The sequence below is a fragment of the Sturnira hondurensis genome, unplaced genomic scaffold (assembly GCF_014824575.4).
Source record: "Sturnira hondurensis isolate 20B ecotype Veracruz unplaced genomic scaffold, ASM1482457v3 Scaffold0002101, whole genome shotgun sequence".
Lineage (NCBI taxonomy): Eukaryota > Metazoa > Chordata > Mammalia > Chiroptera > Phyllostomidae > Sturnira > Sturnira hondurensis.
Genome location: NW_028074732.1, coordinates 374,495 through 398,055, shown reverse-complemented (window position 1 = coordinate 398,055; position 23,561 = coordinate 374,495). Strand labels below are relative to the sequence as shown.

Sequence of the window (23,561 nt, the reverse complement as noted above, 5' to 3'; positions counted from 1 at the left end):
GCTTGGCCAATGAGTGAAGGAGCTGAAGCACGAAGACGGCGGGGCCTCTACAGGTGATTGGTTACACTAGAAGCCTGTCTTGGCTGTACCACATTTACGTGAAGGGGGTTTGCGAATCCGAGAGGGTGGCTGCTTGCTTTTGAGTTCTTCCAGTACACACATAACTGCTTTTTAGTTCCGAAGATTTCTGCTTGGATGCAGTAAGAATAGAAAGTAACACGCAAGAAAAGGGAAGGCTCTCCCAGTCATTTCCTCATTTCTGACTTCTGCGCAGTATACGAACCCCCCTCTTCTAGTCTTCTGCTGAACCCCACGGCCTTGCGGGCGCGTTCTCGCTTTCTCGCGTGCGTACGGCGCTGTGCTCCTGTAGCCAATCAGCCCGCGAGGTCGCTGCGGTCGCCAGGGTTCGCGCGCACGTCCTAGAGCGGAGTGGGGGTGGGGGCTATGGGTGAATGGGTGAGTGAGTGGGGGCGGGCGCGGCGGTAGGAGCCGCATGAATGAGAGAAGCGTGCTCGGCGCAAGACGTCGTGCGCGCCCGTGACAGAGAGCCAATGGGGACGCTGGAAGGGTTCGAGACCCGGCACTAAGGGCAACGGCCGCGCGCTGGCTTGAAGACGAGCGTCGCTGAGCGAGAGCGCGCGGAGCAGGGCGGGCTTGGAGCGTGCGGGGGCCGCGCGCTGCCTCTCAGAGGCCGGACGGCACTGCCGAGAGGCGGTAGCGATAACGAAGGCAGTGTTGACTGGAACCGCTCCGGGGGTGAGTGCGGAGGACACGGCCCCTGCGGAACCGGAAGTGCGGGGCCAATGAGGTGGGAGGGGAGAGTGACCTCTAGGGAAGGGGGACCGAAGAGGGGGAGGTGGTTTGAGGCCCCATTCCTTCTCCGGCCCGGGTCATCCAATTGCGGCGGGACCTGTGGGCCCGGAAACGGACGACGAAGAGAGGCCGGGGATCCACGCCGCCCGGGCTCAGAACGGGTTAGTGCAGGGCCGCCTGGTCCTAGCCCGGGACCCCGGCCCCTCTCAGCTCCTGACGCTCAGCCGCCACCCCTTCCGCCCCCGGCCCTTCGCGGCCGGTCTCTGCAGTCTCCCGCAGCCCCAGTGGGCCCTGCCGCCGCGATCCCGTCTTCTGGGTCTCAGTCAGCTCTGCCCCATACGGGGATTCGCTTTGCCCCAGCTTCGGGGTGGGGACTGAGTGCTGTTCCTCTTTTACCTCCCTGCGTCTCAGGTCCCTCACCCTTCTCACTCTGCTGATACTTACTTAGGCTCAAGCCTCATCCTGTTACCTGTTCTCTCCCATCCGTCCGCTTCCTCACCACCACTAACCGGGTACTCCATGGTTTTAGTACTTTGTACGTTTTAAAAGAACTCGGATGTGTTTGCCAATATTTTACCAATAGGAATCTGGCTCTTCTTGGGACAGGGAGTTGAAAGATGTTTTACCCACTTGGTCGAATGAAAACATTGAGATGAGAAGTAAGAAAGTGATTTAAAGTTATGAAAGGAGGTGTAGGATCAGATATATATTATATTGTAGACCACTTTTCTGCCTTGGATTTTTCACTTCCTGATTAATGTCATCTTGTCTAGGTTGATCTTATATTCGTATCCCTCTCTACTGTATCAAGTCTCTTCAGAATGCTCATTGTCACCCATTCTTCAAAACTCACCTAATGCTTCCAAGAATTACATATCCGTGTACTTTCCTACCTCGGTATATAATGATAATACCCAGGTTAAACTTCTGCTTGATTCTTCAGCCAATATCTTGACATGGGGATGATTCTCTGATACCTTGATTACTTTGTATTCAGATTTACTCTACACCTCTTTATTTCAACAAACAATACTTGTGCTGTTAGTGGTACTGTTCATATCCATTCACCGCTTTAAAGCGTTCCTTGTGTTAAATCTTTATGAAAGCCTTCAAATCATATATTCATTCTCAAGTTTACTTCATATATACTATTTCCATTCCATAGATTACTCTGTGCATCTATCATACACATGCTTGCACACCGTTCTTATACTGGTATGGATCCAGACTGCTGGCTCTGATGAAACACACTCACCCTGCAATCTTATCCTTACTGCCTGCAGCACATCCTTCTGCTAAGACTTGGTATGTCTTTATTGTACCCAGTACATTCTTAGGTTATGTCTTGTCCCTTCTAATGTACGAGTATATCCCCCAAATCTCTCAGATGCTGATCTCTTGTTTCTCAGTATTGTACTCCCAAAATTGCATGGTCTTTTATGATTCTGCATTACTGTGGCAGTATTAGCTGGGATGTGACTTATTTCTTACTATAAAATGTAATCTGAAATAAGGTATGCTGTAGAAATGATATTCTACTCTAGATAAAATATAAGAAGTGCAATTTTCCATTTTATTTTTGGGGTTTTGAGGGGAAAGTTTAATAGTACTGTATACAAATCAAGAATTGCTTCTCATTGTTAACAAAGTTAGTTACTTTGGCCTACATTCAGAAGATTGGGATTTGATTCCTATAGGAACCCAAGAGTTAAATAGTTACAGAATTAGGGGCTAGAGAGGATTTATATTTTTTAGGATGCTAATAGTATTTTGTAATCTCTGAGTGTTCACTTTGTTCTGCTATTGATGTTTGGCCCTCTAAAACACATTTTTTTTTAAAGAGAGAGAGGTATGCATCTTTTGAAGGAGAGCTCTTTTGCTTTCCATGCCACAGGTAAGAGAAGAAATGATAAATTCCAGGGCACATTTGTATTTCATTATTTAAATCTTCTGATATTTTAATCTCTAGCTTTGGTATTAAGGGAAATACTGGATCATTTGGCGTGTGTTAAAACTTTATTTTTAAGTTCTAATGAGCAAAAGTTTTGGTCTGAAGATTCCAAGTTGTCATCACTTGCCAGGTAGTCTAGTGGATGAGAAATAGGTAGATGGGATTTAGGTTTACTAAGGGGCCTGTGAACTCTTGGGCTCTGAACTTGACTGCTCAAGTGATTCAGTGGAATAGCCTCAGGCATTCTCCAGCCTTCAATTTTGTGGGGTGGGATAAGGGACTCTGTCACCATTAATGTGAGTTAAATGCTTTGAGATCACTAGATGAAAAGCATCCTATAAAATCCGAAGTGCTAGTGTTATTTTGCTACTACCGTCAACATAAATAATTGTTACTTTTAATCGTATCAGCGAAGGTGGGGCTCAGTTCACTTCCTAATAGGCCAGTGTAAGAATAAAAAAACTGTTGAATTTGGAAGAAAAGGACCAGCCCCTAGGGTTGACTCAGTCTCTCACAGAGGGTATCTCATCTTTCAGCGCAAGAACATTTCTCACCCAGGTCCTTTCATGTGTTACTTTGAACAACCAAAAGTTCAGCTTCTACCTCTTCAGGGTTATAGCTAAAAAGCTTTGAGGGATGAGAGAGAGACAGAAACAAAAAGGAAATGAGACTTATTGTCCTAATTTGAGGTTATTTTTTTCCTCTTTTCATTGTAGCAATAAATACTCTTCTTACAAAGAGAAATCTATTTTCTAGGACTGCCTTTCAGTCCTGTGCCCTTATTTGTTTTTAGATGGTGATATTTATTATTGTTTGTGTCAGGTGAGATGGGCCCTTTACAAGAACTAGTTCTTTGATGACCTTAGGCCAGGTGAAGCCATGTTGTTCTCTTTCAGGTATGAGCAGCACTTGGAAGAGTGAAGTATTCTGGATCCATTGTCCTCCTAATTAAGAGCCCATCATATACATAACTGAACTGGAAACTAACTAATCTTTCTTTTAAAAGGCCTGTGGGGTTTTAGCCTTGATGCTCTTAGGAAATGCCCTGAAAGAATTTCTTTGGTAAAGATACTTGTTTTTTTTGCTTTTGTTTTCCCAGGTGAGGCACTGTAACCCAGTTGGACTCTGCATTCAGATAGGCCAATACTGAAGATCAGAGACATTGAGTAACCTGAAAACAGGGACTTCCTTGGAACTTTGCTCTCATCCACAGTAACCTTTGAAAAGCATCGAGTGGAATTGATCATCTTATTTTGCTTATTGGGAAGAACATGGCCTCAGGGATTTTATGTTTCCCTTTAGTTTTACATGAACTCTCTAGGAAACGGAGCCCTTAAAGGGCTTGGGAATAACAAGAAGAGATTGAAGACAGAAGCACTTGCTTTCTCTCTGTTTTCCCTCCCCCTTCAAAGAAAAGGATTTACAACTCAATCTTGTAACAGCTGCTGCCCAGCCTTAGCCATCAAAAGAAAATAAATAAAATTAAACCACCATCGCCAGACTACCAGCTCTAAAGTCAAGGTGTGGGAGTGGTGGCATTGAGAAAACTGCCAAAAAGATAAGGACTGCAGTAAAAAACAGCTTCTTCTGAAAAGGGGCCCCAGGTTCCTTCTTGGATTAAAAGAGAAACACAGAGCACACCTCTGTTGGTGCACGCACGTTTTGTGGGAGTGTAGAGTTGTGGAGGTGCTACAGTATCTCTGCAGAAGGATCTTTCCTTGCCCGGGGTGTTCTGTCCGACCTTGGTCTGCTCCCCTTCTTTCCTTCAGAAGACTTGTCTCCATGAGCTGTTCCTTGATCTGTCTGACTGCCTGTATTTTCTCCCTGCAGCCATTTGCATGTGTACAGCCTCCTGTTTGTCTCCAGTTTTTAAACTGTGCAAGTTGTGTTTCTTAATCTCTTCTGCCTCGTTCTGGGGAGGTGGTTATTCGTTATTTGGAATCACCTTTCCCCCTCCCATGTGCTTTCCTTCATTTGAGATCTTTTGACCTTTGGTTTTATTTGGGAGGGGGAAGGGTGATCATTTTAAATTTTCTCTTTCCCTGGTGTCCTGTGCTCTTATCTCCGTTGTTGCCCTCATCCCATTTTCTTGTCTGTTCTGCCGTTGTGTGGGCCTGGGCTATGCGGCAGGGCAGATCTCCCATCAGACCTCCAACATGCCCGCAGAGTCTGGAAAGAGATTCAAACCCAGCAAGTATGTTCCGGTCTCAGCAGCCGCCATCTTCTTAGTGGGAGCTACGACCCTCTTCTTTGCCTTTACGTGAGTTTTTTCCCAGCGGTTGTATTGGGGGGGGCATTCCATGGGAAATGATGGGGAGTTTTTTCTCTTGAGTTTTGCTTTCAAAGCCAAGTGACTCTGTGTTGGATGTCTGATAAGAGGTAAATCCAGGTCTAAGAGATGTGGTAGGAAGAGTGAGGAAAAGGCTGTTCTCTGAGCTTTGTTACAAATTTTATGCCATTGAATCTTCCTTCTTCCTCTATCTCCCTACCTCTGGAATCACAAATGTTCATATTTTCCTACCCAGCTCCATCATTAGATGATCCTGATCTAGGAAGGAAGTGGGAGGAAACCACCAGAGAGGCTCGAAGCACCTTAAGCAATCAGAGAAAAGAGAACCTGACTAGACAAAAGGTTTTTCAGATAGCAATGGTTTTTCCCCTGGATATGGGAAGCTTAAATTTAAGATTGTGGGAACTGATGGTATTGGAGAATTTCAGAATTGATTTAGAAGATACACCAATGAGAGAGGTTTGGCTTTTACTGTTACTTAGGACATGAAGGCCACTGGGAAGTGAAGGCAAGTTTTATTTAGGAAGAGAGTTCTAGGAGACTTCCTTTATATTAGTTCCCGCTGAAGGGAATGGCAGTCATCTCTCATTCCCCAGTCCCATTAGGAAAAGCAGTTGGCGATTAAAAGATTTCCCACTTGGGACATTCATACTTTGTCTGCTTGTTATTGGAGGGGACGGGGTGATTTGTTCTTCCCTTTTTCCCCAGTATTGTAACAGTCAACTGTCTGGGAAGTGTCTTTGCTGTTACCTTTTCATAACCTAACATGTATCAGCCCTCTGAGCCTTGAACTGTTGAGTTGGTATTTTAGTATTTTGCCGTGTACAATGTGCACCCACGTTTCTGTGCGCACTGTACACGGGATTATTGTGTCCATGGCATGCGATCATTATGTCTGTGTATAATGTGCACCCTGTTTTCCCTCAAAACTGGGCAAAAAAGTGTGCATTATACATGGCAAAATACAGTAGTTGTAGCTCTTGAAACAATCAGTATGGTAGATTTTTTTCTGGAGAGTTCACTTTGCTGTGGTTCAGGCTCAGACCTCATTGTGAGGTGCTGTTTAGAGCAGTGGGAAGTTGCAGGGAAGAGGAAGAAATGAAGTGGCAGGGAATGAAAGCAGTTTGGACTCTCTGAGGGATGACCGAAGCAGGAATTGCTGGGGTGGGGGCAGTTTCTGTTTGGGGGAGAGATAGCAAACAGGAATTGAATCTGAGAAAAGAAGGAGGGAAACCCTCCAAATTGAGCTTATGTCAAAAGGAATTCTAAAAAATGTGGGTCAGCAAAGTAATAGTGATGTTTTCTACTTAGTTTTTAGGTAAGGACAGATCTATTACCTAAAGTATGAGTATCATCTAATTTCTCACCTCTTCCTCTGATGAGTAGAAGTCAGATTCCTTGGTCCCCAGCTCTCCAGCCTGAACATACCTGCCGAGTCTCTCCGGGATCTAGAGCAGCCCTGCACTTTTCTGTGCTTTATAATCTTTGTCTGAACATGTTTGGTGTTCTGTCCTTCTTCATGCATTGACTGCCTTGAGGAGGAGTGAATCTTAGTGTCAGACTTGGTTCGGTTTCTGCTTTATGGCTAGTGGGTGGAATCAACATTTTAACCATGGGACATTTATATGGGAACTCAGTATCCTTGTAGCCCATTGTGGTGCTGTGTCAGGAGGGATGTGTATAAGACCACTTAGACACCCCTAGACCTGCTGAATTGGGGAGGTTCTGTTCTTCAAGAGAAAACAAAAGCCTTAGGGAAGTTGTAAATTCAGGGTACTAAGTGGTCTTTCTCTTTCAACCCATCTGTTCTTGAGATAGGGCAAGCAGAATCTTTGCTCTTAATGTGCTAATCTGGAAACATCGCGAAGTGCTTGGCTGGTTATACCAGTTTCACCACAAATTGTTGTCCTGACATAGGCATTTTCTCAACTGATAGTTGAAGCTGTTTAACCTACTTTTCCGTTCTCTGGTGCCAGAAAAGTAGGGGCCCTTCTTATTTCATGGTCTCTGAGCCCTAGGAAAAATTATTTTGGAGGACAGTGTTAACTCTATTTGGAATTACTGTCTCTAATCCAAAGTTAGAATTCATAGGTTCCCCCTGGCACTTTCCTCAGGACCAATTTCTGGTTTCTCTTTTCCTGCCTAGGGTTTCCCAGTCACCTGTGGAGACGCAAACACCCGCTTATCTTTCTTTGAACCTCTGAAATTCTCGTCTCTTCCTCTCCATGTGACTAGAGCAGTTCCTCCATAAGCACATATCTGGGCCCAAGTGCCACCGTTCTCAAAAACTGTTCTCCCACACAGCCTATCCCTTTTGAGGTTCATTTCCTTGGAGAACTCCACTTAAAACTGTATACAACCTAAAAAATAATTTATGACCTCAAGTAGACAAGAAAAAGACTTTTCTTGTCTTTCGGGGCCCTAACTGTGTGACTACTCTGTCATCCTCCTATTCTCTTCATGAGGCTACAAACTGTCTCCAGTATCTGTGTAAGCCCCAGGCGAGAGTTTCGTTGGAACCTAGAGGACTGAGTACGAGGCAGAGTCCCTTTCAGCTGGCAGACATAATTAGTGGAGGCATATAGGCTTCAACCAATTAGGTGTAATTTACCTGCCATGTTTGTCAAGTGGGGAAAGCTACGAACATAAATTATCAGTTGGGTTTGGTCATCAGAAAATGGTGATCTGCCCCAGAGAAGCTTGAATAGCACAGTTGAGGTTTTCCTTCTAGGAGCCTCGTCCCCCCTTGTTCACTGAAGTATTCAGTATTAAAACTGAGCAGGTGAGTTATTGGAGATTATGTCTTAATTCTTTCCCCTTTTCTCTGTTTGGGAGGGGGAGTGTCTGCTAAAGTAACCCTTCCCCTCCCAATTAGGCATTAGATGCTGCATTGAAGATAAAGTGCCTGGATCCTCAGCCTCCTTTTGTGATTGGCAAGGTGGCAGTGCTAGGTCAGATGATAACCACTTTTGGGAGATTGATTTTGGTAAAGCTTATTAAACTTTGTTGGACCTGTTTCTTTCTCTGCATAATGAGGAAGTTGACCTAGAGCAGTTGATTTAAGCAGCATGACCCCTTTTTAAAATCAGATCTTATTTGGAATCCCAGTACATAAGGCCTAAGAGTAGAGCTGTCTGATTCAAGTGAGGCTGACGCGTAGAGGCCCAGCCACTTGATGTCTCCTCTTTGTCTTTCTGGGGGTCCCTGAGATCTTTTTAGGGCAATACCGTTTGAAATAAATCACTGAATTGTATCCTCTAAAGTCACCTTGAACTGTGAGTGAAGTCAACCAGTGCCTCATTTTGTTTCCTTTTAAAGTCAGTAGGTAGGGCATGGGGGTGAACCTCTGCTGCTGCAGGTGACCCTCTGCAGGAAGGCTAGAAATCAGGGTTGTGCAGAAATCTGGGATGGTCTTTCCGGTGTTGTCCCGTCCATGAGGGAGCTTTCTTCCTTTCAGTTTCTACCTCTGGTCCCTCCCAACCCTTTTACCCCCGAGAGTTGGGCAACCTGAGTGACTGGCTCTCCCTCTGGTCCTTTTTTCGGGACTGGGGAGGTGCTAGCATCTGATTTGAGGGGGAGGGGAGCAGTCTTGTGATTTAGGGCATTGTTTGAGCATTGGTTGTTGCTTTTCCTTCCCTGTGTTGCTTTCCCATCCAGCAATAAGTTCCCAGGTCCTAGGTCTTCCACTGAGCAGCTTGGAAGTCTGGGTTACAGGTACACCACAGATGAAGTATTTTTAGAGAAACTTGTCCACTCATATGGGGAGAAGTTGTTTTCCTGTGGACTCTTGAAGCTCCCCAGGGGCAGGAAGTGGGGTATTCCTTCCAGCCTTTCCTCATTAACAAGGAACACTAGTCATACACTCAAACTATGTGCTAGGTATGGATGGAATGCATAGACCTGTTCTTTAGGAGCGTAGTGCCTACGTTTCAAGTGCTCTTGAATCTCCAGTACCTCAAATGGGGAAGTGGAATTAAGGATGAAGGTGGAGTTGGAATGATAATTGATGATGATGGCAGTAGTTAGCAATGTTCTTTTGTGTATCTTTTAGCCAGTGAATGTCCAGCATAAAGTCAGTTGGTTTAAATAGAACCCTAGGATCTCTTCAAACATTGTCTCCTTCATTCTCATGTCTGTATTATGTAGTTGAAGTAATGAACCTGGAGAGTTTTCTGTGGGTCACGTAAGGCTACCTAGCAAAATAGTGACAGAGAGAGGATTAAAATCCAAACCTTCTTGACTCCTACTTTGGTTTCTGTACCAGGAATTGAACAATTTATATAATAGGAAGTGTTAGAGAAGGCTAGGAAACAGATTTTCAAGAGTATAGGTATTGAAACCTACTCTCCCCATTTTATTTGGCTTGAAAATAGGAGGGCTGAATGGGTGGGCAGAAGAACCTGTTCTTTCTGAGGTGGTATAGGTCTGGGAGTTTCATCAGTGAGTTAGTCAGCCAGCCAGTCAGCCTCCTGGGCTATGGCTACGCCCTGTGCTTTGGAGCTCTATGATTATTGCATAGTCTGAGGACGAGCCCCAACAGCTCTCAGCTCAGGCCTCATCTCCTTCCATCAAAGGCAACAGATTCAGACAGGCTACTTGGGGTGGTCACCTAGGAATCTGACAAAATACTATAGCAACAGCAAGCCTCTCCCAAGCCAAACAGAATGTGGGATATGGCAGGAACCGTATCTGTTCACACATGTCTTTCCTCGGTTAGGGTGCTCCTTCAGCTAGAGTATTCAGGTTGGAAGCAGTGGGTCCCCGATTTGAATCTGGGAGCAAATACTCTGTATCATTTCTAGAAACTGCTACTTTAGGGCAGGCTTTAATTTGGCAACAGATACTGGAACTCAATTCTAGGATTTCACACTTTACTTAGTATGGGTTTATATTAAGAAGGCTGTAGGGGTAAAGTTCATTATCCAAGGGTAGGTATTTGGCAGGATACAGAAGAACTTTTGTGATTTGCTTTGAGTGGAAATGCAGAAACTCACAGAACAACTGACATTTGGGCCTGCAAGGGAGCTGATGTCTCATGGTCATTCACCTTAGTTTCCCTTGGAAACGGAGGTGCCCTTATTTTTTCAGAAGCTCAAGAGGCTGCCATAGTAGCCATAATGGCCAAGTCTAGGAATGAGACTTAGATCATGGTACTTCAGTGTTCTAAGGATTTAATTTCTTTTTCTCTTCTAATTATCTTCCCAGGCTGTAGGAGTCAAATGAGTCACCCTTTCTCCTCTTCCCCAGGCGGAAATTGAAGTGACAGCTAAGTACTAGGGAGGGGCTCTAACCTGGATGACTGGTTTTCAGTTTCTCTCCCTCCCTCCTAAGGAGCCTGGGAAGTCAGGCTTTAGGTGGGGCTGTGTAAGGACTCTCCCTTCTTGCTTGTAGTTCACCCCAAACCCTACTGAGGTAGGGGGACATCTTTTCTAAACCAAAGAATCCCCAGAGGAATAGGCTTCTGTAGGAGACTTTGTTAGAATAAACCCAGAACTATGACGGAAGGTCTGTTTTACACTTAAAATCAGTGCCTTTACTCTAACCTCATTATCTTCTGATTTTATGTACCAACCTACTGGGAAAAGCAGAGAGTTGATATTTACTGTCCAAAAATCCTTGCATATAATATTTACTTAAATGGTGGTGGTCAGGACTTGTGAGATGCTTTGTAACAATCGCCTTCATCTCTTACCATTAGTTTATATCTCAATGGGGAGCTCAGTTCCTGCACACTGTCTTGAATCACACTATTCAGGGCTGTGCTTTTTGTTTTGCTGGAGACACATCACAACAGAATCCAGGACTGTCGTGGATGAATTCTCCAGACTCATGCTTTCTTGTTCTCCTGGCCCCTTCTTCCTTTCCCTCAGTGAACTCTTCCTTTCCTTCTGACTGGTATAGATAAAAGGGACAAAGACAGATGCTGTCCTAATTCTGGAGATTAAGTTCTCAGCCACAAAGCAGATTAGGGTATTTAGCACGTCTTGTAATGGGCAGTTCTTCCTGAGTCAGACAGGAGAGAGAGGCCTTTTGATAATACTGACAAAGCACCCAGCACATCTGTGTTCTGAAACTTGCAGTTCCCAGGGTAGCGGCAGAAAAGGAAGAGCACCTGCGGCGTTTCCGGTAGACTCACATCCCGACGGAAACAGAGCGTAATCCGAGACTGGGGCACTCTTGTTTTTTGTGCCAAGAAAAGTTACCTAAAGCATATCTCTTGATTTGAACCCTGTGGAATATAGGGTATATTGGCCAGTTTCTTTTTCCTACAGAATTTAGAGCGCTTTGGTCTGATACGGTTTCTTTTTTTCTTCCCCAGTCTTCTGCTTCATTTAGAGACCTCAAGAGGTCTAGTTCTGTGATTTGATATCAGTCCATAGCTGGATGTTGTGGTTTGTTTTTTCACCTTGAGAACTAGCCTGCGGTTGAATAAAACTCTCAGAAATACCTGATGCAGTGAAGAAGCATCAGGCAGTTGAGAGCTGTACAAAGTCAGAGGGAGTGGATGCCAGAGAGGCAGGTGGTGTCCCATGCTTTGGGCCAGTGTATAGGTCACTGGGGCATGGCTGGGATCCAGAAGCCTCAGGCCACTCCAGAGATGGGAGTATAACGGGTATCAGTTACATACTCAGTTCCCAGTTCTTGTGCCTTGTTAAAAAGGAGATAAGAGCAGATTCTAAAACGTGTGGAAAGAAAGAAGGGAAGGAAGAAAGACTTTCTCTCCTATCAGGAAAGAAAGGAAGGCTCTAAAGAAAATAGATCTTAGTGCAAAGGGTTAATAGTAGAGAGATTTAGAGTCTCGTACCTTGATGTAAAATGAGCATTTTGTGGGAAACTAGACCCATTTGTTGGGAAGTATTAAATAATTTGAGACAGCAAAGGTGAACCACACAAGATTTAAGTGTAGGTATGGGGCTGAATCTTCATAAATCTTTGTATGGTTGGTGTCTAAAGTGTTAGAGCCAGCCCCTCATTTTCTTTCTTACCTGTGCAGCTGTCCAGGACTAAGCCTCAGTGTGTCACCTGCAGTGCCCATCTACAATGCGATTGTTTTTCTCTTTGTGCTGGCCAACTTCAGCATGGCCACCTTTATGGACCCAGGGATTTTCCCTCGAGGTAAGATCTCCTTCTCCTCTTTTGAAGCTTCTTACTACCTTTCAAAAATGACTTTCGGGTCTGTATTGGGTCCTGGGCCTTAAAAGTCCATGGTTTAGTCTAATGAGGAAAAGCAGGTCAGGGCCTTCATTGCTCTATGTCATAACTTCTAGCTATGTGAGTCACTTTGAATCAAGTCTTTGATTTTCAGTTATCTATTCTGCAGAAATATATTTCAAACATATGGGTTGGGCATTGTTGCTAGGCACAGTAATATCCAAGATGAATTAGACAGTTGTAACAGGATGATACAAGCTGTACTGGAGGCATGGACAAGGTTCTGTGAGACCATGGAAAAGTGTGTGCTAATATGTGCCCAGAGTAATTGGGAAATGCTGCTAAAGGTAGGTAGGAAAGACCCTATCTACCAAGTAGAGGATGGGAGGGAATGGCATTCTAGGCAGAAACTTATAGTCATGGAATGCTGAATTCAGTGGGCTGGAAGGTAGAGTGCATGGTGGGTACAGAAGGGGCAAAAGAAAAACCCAGAGCCCAATTATGGAAGACTTTACATGCGGAAATAAATATATATTTTTTCCTTTGGACAGCAAGTGATCTTTAATTGGAGGAATCACAGGACTAGGTTTCATTTTACAAAAATAATAAAATGTACAGATACCATTTGGGAGGCTATTGGAATAAATCAAACCAGATGAGAAATTGAATTTAAGACTGGATTTACAGATTTTTCAGAAGTAGACTAAACAGAATTTTTCATGACCAGTTGCTTACTGGGGGAGAGTGAGGGGGTAAAGAAATTGTGCAGGGTAGTTCCAAGGTTCCTAACTTGGGAGATAAGCTTGATGCGGATTTTTATAAACCAAGACACAAGCTATAGGAACGTTGAATAGGTTTGGAGAGAAGACGGTGTCTCAGACGTGTTGAATTTGAGGTACTAATGGGTCATTTAGGTAGAGTTGCCTGATGCACAATTGAGTAGTCAGACTCCAAGACTAAGGTCTCCAAGTCTTTAGCCATGTGGTATTTAAAGTAAGAGAAGTAGGGTTGTCTAGACAAAGTAGAAGGAGATTAGGAAAGGACCAAGGTCAGACCTGACCAGCACTGACATTTTAATAAGGAGCAAGGAGAAGGAGGAACCATGGAAGAGGGACTGAGCAGGAAAGGTTAGTAGGAGGACACACTGAGCAAAGTTGGAACTAAGGAAAGTTAACGAAGTAGCTGATGGTTAACAGTATCAGAAAATAGATTAATAGTATGGAAACTCAAAATTTCCCATTGTTTTTGGTAATGAAGAAATTAGTGATCTGAACAAGAATTGTTTTTAATAGTGTGTTTATGTATGTACGTGAGAGAGATACAGTTAAATTACCAAAATTTTAGTGGTTTGGAAGGCAGTGTACAGGAAATGAAGAAGAAGAGTTAATGAATATTAAGATTACTCTTTCAAGAAGTGAAGCAAAAAAGGCAAATGATGAAATATCTTATGAGAGAGGGAGGGTTTTTTTGTTTTTTGATTTTTATGCTACAGAAGACTTTAGCATGTTGGTAGACTGAGGAGCTGGAACCAGAGAAGAGGGAGACACTGAAATAGAAGAAAGGGGATAATTGAAGAGCTAGGAAGGGGGTGCTTTCCCTTGCACGTTGGGAGGGTTTTGCATACAGAAGCTGTTCCTGAGCCAGGAGGTGAGAGTAAGAATCATCACTAGTAGACTAAGAGGTAGAAGGAAAGAAATGGCTGAAGACATCTAATTTTTCTCTCAAACATGGAGTTACCTTCTAAGAGGGAAACAAGTGGCATTGGGATAGCACCTTTGGTGAGATGAAATGCTTCTGAATTTCATTTTGCTCAAAACAGCTCATGTCACTGTGCTTCATTTGTGACTTCTGCTTCAAAGATCAGGGGAATGAAATTGAATTTAAGGAACTTTGAGTATCTAAAGACAAGTAGGACTATCTTAATGAACCTTTAATGTTCTTTCATCAAATATTTAGCCAGCTATATCAGCGTGCCACAATAATTTTTAAAACATGCAATTCCTGACTATTTAGTTGGGGGCATTGACCTCTTTTCCCTTAGATTATCAAATGAAAAAATGATAATAGCTAATAACAATGGCCGTCCCATGTGAAGGAGTCAGAATTATACCTATTTTTTTGTCAGATTGGCAAAAAGTACATGCTTTGGTGTGCTGCAGAATTTTATTAATTAGTGTATGTGTGCCATGAGATCAAAAAGGCAGAAAATTGCTGCTCTATATGGAAGAAGGCAATATGGCCATTTGGGGTGATTTTTTAAAAAGCTCAGAAGGGAAGATAGGAAAGTTGTTTATATGAATAAGTTATAAGAATAATCAAAGAATTATACAGTTAAAAAGAGAATGAGCTCACTCTGGTAGATGATGGTGTGGAAAGATCAGAAATTTCAAATTAAGTAGCACTTGAATTTTTTCTTTTTTTTAAGATTTTATTTTATTTATTTACTTTTAGAGGGGAAGGAGAGAGGGAGAGAAACATCAATGTTTGGTTGCCTTTTGTGTGTCCCCTGCTGGTAGTTAGCCTGCAAGGAACCGGCCTGCAACCCAGGCATGTGCCCTGACCGGGAATCGAACCGCGATTGTCTGGTTCGAAGGCCCGCGCTCAATCCACTGAGCTACGCCAGCCAGGGCTTTCTTTTTTCTTTTTTTTTAGATTTTATTTATTTATCTTTAGGAGGGGAGGGAAGGAGAGAGGGAGAGAAACATCAATGTATGGCTGCCTCTCGCGCATTCCCTGCTGGGAACTGGCCTGCAACCCAGGCATGTGCCCTGACCAGGAATTGAACTTCGATCCTTTGGTTTGCAGACCCGCGCTCAATCCACTGAGCTACAGCAGCCAAGTCTGAATTTTTTCTTTTAAAAGAAAAACTGTTTTTAAAACAGTTTTAAAAGATTTAATAAATCTTTACTTTTATATTGAATATTTGTTATATAAAAAGTACAAATAAGACAGCAATCACCTATAATTTCACAGCCCACAGGTAACTACTATTTCTATTTCCTTCAGCAATTGAAGACTTATAGTTGCAATATAATACATAGATGTGTGTATTTTTATTTCTATTCTTAAGATGGGATCTTTTTGTTTGTGTAGGGTTTTGAGTTTTTTTAAATTTTACTGGATTTTGATCATTCTAATGGGTACAGCAGTATCTAATTGATTTTAATAAATTGCAATTACCTAATGACAGATGATGGTGAACATTTTTTATTTGCTTTTGTGTCATATGTTATCATTTTTGGTGAGGTGTCTGCTCATATCTTTTGCACGTTTTCAAGTTGGGTGGTTTTCTTATTGAATCTCAAGCATTTTTTGTACACTGTGCATATAAGTCATTTGTATAGTTCTTTACCGTGCATTTTTTTTAACTGACATTGTAAGCATTCCCCCAACTCAGTAAAACTGGAAAATTTAATTTTTAACCCCCACACTGTTACTTACTTTTTCCTTCCCACATGTATTTTTTCTAGATTAATAAAAAAAATGTACACTGTAGATGAGAAGGCAAATAATGTCCTATAAGTTTTGAAGTGGGATGGTGGGTTTTTGATAGCTGAAAATTGAAAGAAGATGTCTTGAGTCAAGAAACAATAGCAAATATGTATGTACAGGAGTGAATATAATAGCGGAAGGTCTTTTGGACTAGGGCTTTGTGCCTAGGGAAAAAAGTTGATGTTAGGTCCTCTCTTGGATTAGTATAGTTTAGTCTTGCTCTTGCAGATATTGAACTGTTTTGCAAACTCATTATATATATATATATATATATATATATATATATATATATATATATGCTTTAACATGTAATTTATTTCTTTAACAATATATTTGTACTGTATAAACAAAGAATATCATTGTACCCATATCACAGCCACATCTGAGTCATATTCTCTTAAACCTTCTTCTATCTCAGTACAGAATAAATTGCTTCTTCATCTGTGTTCCCATAGTGTTGTATATACAGTTGATCTCATAGTATTAGAATTACTAGTTCCTAGTCTCTCCCCCATTAGTCTGTATTCCTTGAAGGCAGAGGCCATATTCTATCCCTAGTGCTTAGTACAGTTCTGGTACAGTTGTTTCTTAGTTGACTTTCTTCCTTGCAGCTGAAGAGGATGAAGATAAGGAAGATGACTTCCGAGCTCCCCTTTACAAAACAGTGGAAATCAAGGGCATCCAGGTGCGCATGAAATGGTGCGCCACCTGCCGCTTCTACCGTCCTCCTCGATGTTCCCACTGCAGTGTCTGTGACAATTGTGTGGAGGTAAGAACCCTGAGTGGGGTAAGACTTGATGCTTAGCCTGTGTTATCTTCCTACTCATATAGAGTAAGAATTGAATACTGCATGACATATAGTCCTGGCTAACTGCCTGGCTGCGTGTTCTAGCTCTGTCAAAGAGTGTTAGCGGAGATGTACACACAAGAGGTAGAGCAATTCTGTTACGTAAGGAGCCCCAAGTGGCTGTAGGCTTTCCCAGTATCAAGATGCATAGCTCTAGCCTTGCTTCCCTTGGTTCATCTTTCTGGTTATTTGTCCTCGCTTTGTGTTATCTCGTGTCTACAACATCATGCTGTTGCATTCAGATTTTAGTTATATTTCTCTTCCTGCCTTTCCTTCTGCATTCCTGGCTTTTATTTTTGACTCTTTATTTCCAATCAATTTTTACTTCGCTGTAAACATTTGACTGCCAAATTTTCCTTCCAAGCCTCTTTTCTTATGAATCTTGATGTTTTTGCAAAGCCTCTAACATTCTTCCCTTTCAGAGTTCCTTGGTCACATAGGATAAACTTTGAGAGGCAACTTTGGACTTTGATCATCAACCTCTGGAAGATCTTCCTTACATATTAATGGAGCAAGATAAACTATCTGAACCGGTTTTGAATTTTGCAGCTAAACGATGAACATGATCACAGATTACTAAAAAGAACACTTAATTTCTTCCATTTGTTTGTCTTCTTGACCGAAAAGTGATGTAGTGCTGTGGTCCAAGGATGCCTCTCAGTCTCTCTTTTTGCCTTTAGGAATTTGATCATCACTGCCCCTGGGTGAACAACTGTATTGGTCGCCGGAACTACCGTTACTTCTTCCTCTTCCTTCTTTCCTTGACAGCGCACATTATGGGTGTGTTTGGCTTTGGCCTCCTTTATGTCCTCTATCACATGGAGGAGCTCTCAGGGGTCCGCACGGCTGTCACGTATCCTTCAAGGCTTGTGGATTGTGGGATCGGGATGGGGAAGAATGGGGATGGTAAAATTCTGTGGTAGTGAGGCTCAAGGGAAGAGGCTTGAGCCAAAGTATGGGCTGGGGAAGGTGACATCATGTTGCTCTGTTCTCCTTGACTCTTGGGCTGCAGAATGGCAGTGATGTGTGTGGCTGGCTTATTCTTCATCCCTGTAGCTGGCCTCACGGGATTTCACGTGGTGCTGGTGGCTAGGGGACGCACAACCAATGAACAGGTATGGGTAGAAGTGATGGGAGACCCCTGCAGAACAGGGCATATGTCTGTTAGCCCTCTGATTAGGGCGTAGCCTATGCTTCCACCAATGGATACCCAGAGATTATTTTTTATGAGGAGGTGGCCAAGTTTTTCATGTTAAGCATGAGAGCAGAGGCCTTCTCTTAGTTGACAAATGTTTACAGAGTGACTGCTTATACGGGACAGTTTGGGCTCTGAGCTTAGAGGAACTTAATAAAAGACTTGTACCAGCTCCCATGAAGCTTTTAATGCTGCTTAAAGGCAACTATTTTTATGCATTTAATAATAGCTAACCTTACTTGCTTGCTCTTTTGTGTATTATCTGAGTTTTCAATGTTCAGAGATTTATCCCCATTTTACATGGGGAGACTGATGTTTAGGGTGAGGAAAACCTAGGATTTGAACCGAGAGACACGGACTCTGGAGTTGCCATTCTTAGCCATCATAGATATACGCTGATGGATGGCAGGACTGTGTTTTACTTTTTTCTTTTAATCTCCTAGATAGGAGATATACAATAATTTGTCCTTGGTTTGTGTTTTGGTCTTTGGAAGTCAGGGTCCCATCGTCTGACTGATCTGGCCCTTTTTCCCTCCCTCTAGGTTACGGGTAAATTCCGGGGAGGTGTGAACCCCTTTACTAATGGCTGCTGTAACAATGTCAGCCGTGTACTCTGCAGTTCCCCAGCACCCAGGTACATCTACCCCTTTGGTCTGCTGTTTACCCTTCGTCAAAACTTTTGTCTTCTTTGGGCTTTCTGGTATTGGGAGGGTCTGGTGGGAGGCTGGCTTTAGGAAGAATTATTTTAGAAAGGTAAATGCCTGCATGGGAGAGATATGCATCCTTTATTAGACCCTATGAGTTCATTTGATACTCGTCAAGTGTTATGGTTACTCTCCTCTGAGAGTTGAGGGTGAGATTTACTCCAGAGTGCCTTGAGCAAGGTATCTGAGGCCTAGTTCTTTATGGAGTCAAAGAGATCAGTTCAGTGCTGATCTTTTCACTGGCTTGGTAAGACTGTTTCTTGAATAAAAAATGCTTTATACAAGGTAGGCAGTGGGTAGATACATTGGAATGAGTGAATGAAAGCCCTTTCACTCTTAACACTCAGGTATTTGGGGAGACCAAAGAAAGAGAAGACCATTGTAATCAGACCTCCCTTCCTTCGACCAGAAGTGTCAGATGGGCAGATAACTGTGAAGATCATGGACAATGGCATCCAGGGAGAGCTGAGGAGAAGTAAGGTGAGGAATTAGGGGAGCAAAGCTAGGTAACTCGGAGACTCTCACTCATGGCAAGGAGATATAAACATGCTTTTAGTTTACATCTCTTTGATAGTATTTACCACTTTCTGATTTGTGTTAAAATTAAATACATACCTTCTTTTTTCCATTAGATTGTAAGTTCACTGACATTAGAAATTGAGTCCATTCATTTCCATGTCTTCATTGGACTTAACATAGCAGCTTGCAGGTGGTTAGAGATCAAGAAGTAGTGGTAAGAATGAACAAATAAGTGACAGGACTAAACCCTTGTTGAAAACTTTTCTTTATCCAGTACCATTCCCATACTGACTCTTGTCCCTGTCTTCCCTTCCAGTTTACATAGAAGTACATGGTAATTGACTCTCCAACACCCCTCTAGTAATGCTCAGTTCTCCAAATCTGCTTTGCCCTTCTTTACCCAGTCTAAGGGAAGCTTGGAGATTACAGAGAGCCAGTCTGCAGATGCTGAACCTCCACCTCCTCCTAAGCCGGACCTGAGCCGTTACACGGGGCTACGGACACACCTCAACCTGGCTACTAATGAGGGTAAGGGCAGCAGCAGGAGTGAGACGGCGACGGAACTGTAGGGAAGACAGGCAAGGGCTAGGAGATAATGCTTGTGTTGTGGCTGAGAACACCCAACAGGTAGCACTTGAACCACTTTTTTTTTTTTAAGGGAGAGAGAAACATTGATTTGTTCCACCCATCTGTGCATTCATTGATTGCTTCTTTTTAAAGATTGATTTATTCATTTTCAGAGAGGTGAAGGGAGAGAGAAAGAGGGAGAGAAACATTGATCGGTTACCTCTCGCATGCTCCCACCTGAAAAATTCATCTGCCACCCTGTCTTGTGCCCTGACTGGGTGTTGAACCAGCAACCTTTCAGTTCACAGGCCAGTGCTCAGTCCACTGAGCCACACAAGCTAGGACCATTTGTTGCTTCTTGTATGTGCCCTGACAGGGGATTGAGCCCACAACTTTGGTGTATTAGCACAATACTCTAACCAGCTGAGCTACCTGGCCTGGGCTTGAGCCACTACTTTGGACAGCTGGGAGAAAAGGGATGCTGCTTAGTTACTGCCAGTGAATTGGACATTTGTGGAGGAACTGTCATCTCTAGACATACCAGAGAGCACCCTAGACCTGTTAGGTGCATTCTCTCACTCTGAGTTCTGAGCTAATAGGAGTCTTGAGTCTTGATTTCAGCAAAATCATGTTACCAGGACGTTCCCTAGGACTATCTATAGATAGATATCTATCTATTCCTACTTTGTTCTTCCCTATACTTGAAGGAACTCTAGCCAGGTTAAGAGAGCAGTCTGTAAAGTGGTGCCCTCTGGGCTTTTTTCCTGCAGATAGCAGCCTCTTGGGCAAGGACAGCCCCCCCACACCTACCATGTACAAGTATCGGCCAGGCTACAGTAGCAGCAGCACATCAGCCGCCATGCCTCATTCTTCCAGCGCCAAGGTACTGAATACTGTCTAAGAAGTAGGGTTGTATGTATTCCAGCTGTTCTGGGAAGAAGATTGGGAGAAGGGAAAGCAGAGGCAGAGGGAAGAAAAAAAGCACTTTACTAATTGTTGATGTTAGTGGGATTGAATCTCTTTAACAGTGTTATTTCATTAAAGGAGGTAATGTAGCATAATAGATAAAAGGACTGATTAAGTGTCATACCTGAGTTCAAAACCCATCATAGGCAAGTTACTTAACCTGTCTTATACTTTGCATCTTAAAATGGGGTATTTGTTCCAACTCATAGATTTGCTTTAGGGGTCAAACAAGATAATGCATTTAAATGGTCTAAACATTGCTGGCATATAACAGGTCCTGTCTTTGATGGACTCCTTGGGCTGTAGGGCCTAGTGTCTGTCACAGGAGGAGCAGCACTAAGGGTCTGCTTTACTTTCTCCCCCAGTTGAGTCGTGGTGACAGCTTGAAGGAGCCAACCTCAATCGCCGAGAGCAGCCGCCATCCCAGCTACCGCTCAGAGCCCAGCTTGGAGCCAGAGAGCTTTCGTTCTCCCACTTTTGGCAAAAGTTTTCACTTCGATCCACTGTCCAGTGGTTCACGCTCCTCTAGCCTCAAGTCGGCCCAGGGCACAGGCTTTGAGCTGGGCCAGTTGCAGTCCATTCGTTCAGAGGGCACAACCTCCACCTCCTACAAGAGCCTGGCCAACCAGACACGCAATGGAAGCCTATCTTATGACAGCCTGCTCACTCCTTCAGACAGCCCTGATTTCGAGTCAGTGCAGGCAGGGCCTGAGCCAGACCCGCCTTTAGGCTACACCTCTCCCTTCCTGTCAGCCCGGCTGGCCCAGCAACGGGAAGCCGAGAGGCACCCGCATTTGGTGCCAACCGGCCCAGCACACCGAGAGCCCTCACCAGTCCGGTACGACAATCTGTCGCGCCATATTGTGGCCTCCCTCCAAGAACGAGAGAAGCTGCTACGCCAGTCACCCCCACTGCCAGGCCGTGAGGAAGAACCAGGCTTGGGGGACTCAGGCATTCAGTCGACACCAGGCTCTGGCCATGCCCCTCGTACTAGTTCTTCCTCAGATGATTCGAAGAGATCACCCTTGGGCAAGACTCCACTGGGACGCCCAGCTGTCCCCCGTTTTGGCAAGCCAGATGGGCTAAGAGGCCGGGGAATAGGGTCTCCTGAACCAGGCCCAACTGCCCCATACCTGGGCCGATCTATATCTTACAGCAGCCAAAAAGCCCCACCTGGCGTCTCTGAGATGGAGGAAGTGGCCTTGCAGCCGTTACTGACACCCAAGTAAGTATTCGTCCACCCTGGGCCTCAGCTGACTTACAGTCAGCATCCTGCCCTGCAGAACGTGTCAGGGCTGCCCTTGAACATTGTGCAAATGGACCGAGTCACCCTGCCTGTGGATGCCTCTTCATTTCCATTCTTACTCCAGCTGCCTGCATGCCTCTTCATTTCTGTTGAAGAGGCTGAAGTTTAGTACTTTTTTCTTAATCCTGTCTTCCTAAAAAGTAATTTTCTGAGAGGAAATATACAAGATAGCTGCTGTTGGAGAGGAGGAAGGAAGTAGGGAATCAGGCTTGTTTCAAGCAGGGCAGTAAGATGGGATGTTTGGGTAAGAAAGTATGTATGTGCTAAGTGCAAACCATTTAATTAAAAAATTGTGTCACACTAAAAAAAATATATGTAGAAAAGGTAGAAAAGTACATCTTTTTTTTTTAAACTATTTCCCTTTTCTGTGTTTTGGGTCCCCCTTCCTGACACCTCTCTTCCTTTCTTCCCAGAGATGAAGTACAGCTCAAGACCGCCTACAGCAAATCCAACGGGCAGCCCAAGAGTATAGGCTCAGCCTCCCCTGGCCCAGGCCAGCCACCTCTCAGTAGCCCGACAAGGGGAGGAGTCAAGAAGGTGTCAGGAGTAGGTGGCACCACCTACGAGATTTCAGTGTGAGCCTTCTGTGAGCCTTCGGCACCTCCCCTCCCCCACACCTCTGCGCCTACACCAAAGGGCCCCCCAGTTGGCCACCTTCCTTTCCTCAAGGGGCTCCTCTCCCCTGCATGGACATTTTTTAAACCACTGATTCCAAGAGGATGAGGAGCGTTTTATAAAATGCAATGGGGTTGGGGAGTCGGAGAGTTGGGGCCCTAAGACTGGGGTAGCAACCCCCTTTACCTTTTAAGACCTTCCCTTCCTTAATCCCTGGACCAGACTCAGTGGACGTTTGTGCAATTGCTCGCCCTGGAGGGAACCAGATCATTTTTAAACCAGAAATAATTTTTTTTATTATTGTTACGGATTCTATTTTTTTCCTCTTCTGCGTTACCAGGTGTATGTGTACATATATATATATTATAAATAACAAAGAAATTATATATCTATCCTGGGATGGGAAGATGAGGGAGGGATATGTTTAAGGAGGGGGGTCTTAACTCTTCCCATTCCCCAGACCAGCAGGAAAAGAGAGACATGGCTGGAAGTCTTCTTTTCCCCCAGGGTTCCTTCTTGTCCATTACAATAAAGAAAATAGCACCACTGTTTGGAAGGGAAATGGGGAGAGGCGAGTCGGAGGTCTTAGAGGAGGGTGAGGAGAGTTAGTTTTCTAGGCTCGATGGCACTTAGTTTCCCCAGGAAAGGGGTCACAGCCCCATGATTTTTTTGGTGGTGGGAAGGTCAGGAAGAGCTGGGCCAAACTCCAGAAACAACTGCATACCCCCCTTTTCTTGGGGTAGAGGGATTAGGGTGGGCTCTTAAACTAGCCCCTCAATCCCTCCCCCCATCTCACAGTTAACATTTTTAAATCCAAGGCCAGGAGAAGAATCCAAAAAGCAATATTTTTCATCACATGCCAAAAACTGGGGATAGAGAAAAGGAGTGGCAGGCCTAGGCCCCTCCGATGTCCCTTGGGGGTTACCCCTCAGCCCACCTCAATATGGTGCTGGGTAGAGGGGACACCTGGGCTCTAACCTCTGAACAGAGGAGACCCCAGCCTCTAAATAAGAGGCCCTTTTATTTTTTATTCTGATTAGCCATTTTAAACCAACAAGGAATAAAAACAAATCCTGATCTAACCAGCTCCCCCCGACTTGTGTTGTTTTGTCTGGTTAAGGCAGGGTGAGTGATCTCTGGTGGG

The 23,561-nt window shown here is 44.0% G+C and overlaps 1 protein-coding gene across 2 annotated transcripts; it reads left to right on the top strand.

Annotated features, from left to right (window-relative positions):
* The first annotated feature begins 490 nt into the window (after positions 1 to 490).
* Positions 491 to 23,499, top strand: ZDHHC5 (zDHHC palmitoyltransferase 5). 2 transcript variants are annotated; one of them, XM_037039941.1, is made up of 12 exons: positions 491 to 756; positions 3,864 to 5,024; positions 12,049 to 12,170; positions 16,310 to 16,467; positions 17,226 to 17,398; positions 17,558 to 17,660; positions 18,283 to 18,374; positions 18,792 to 18,924; positions 19,368 to 19,491; positions 20,301 to 20,413; positions 20,862 to 21,721; positions 22,216 to 23,499. In XM_037039941.1, exons 2-12 carry the CDS (start codon positions 4,921 to 4,923, stop codon positions 22,379 to 22,381), a joined length of 2,148 nt encoding a protein of 715 aa, XP_036895836.1. In that variant the 5' UTR covers positions 491 to 756; positions 3,864 to 4,920; the 3' UTR covers positions 22,382 to 23,499. The 2 variants fall into 2 exon arrangements, with proteins under 2 accessions (XP_036895836.1, XP_036895837.1); XM_037039942.1 differs by lacking the exon at positions 491 to 756 and adding an exon at positions 845 to 974.
* The last annotated feature ends 62 nt before the right edge of the window (positions 23,500 to 23,561 follow it).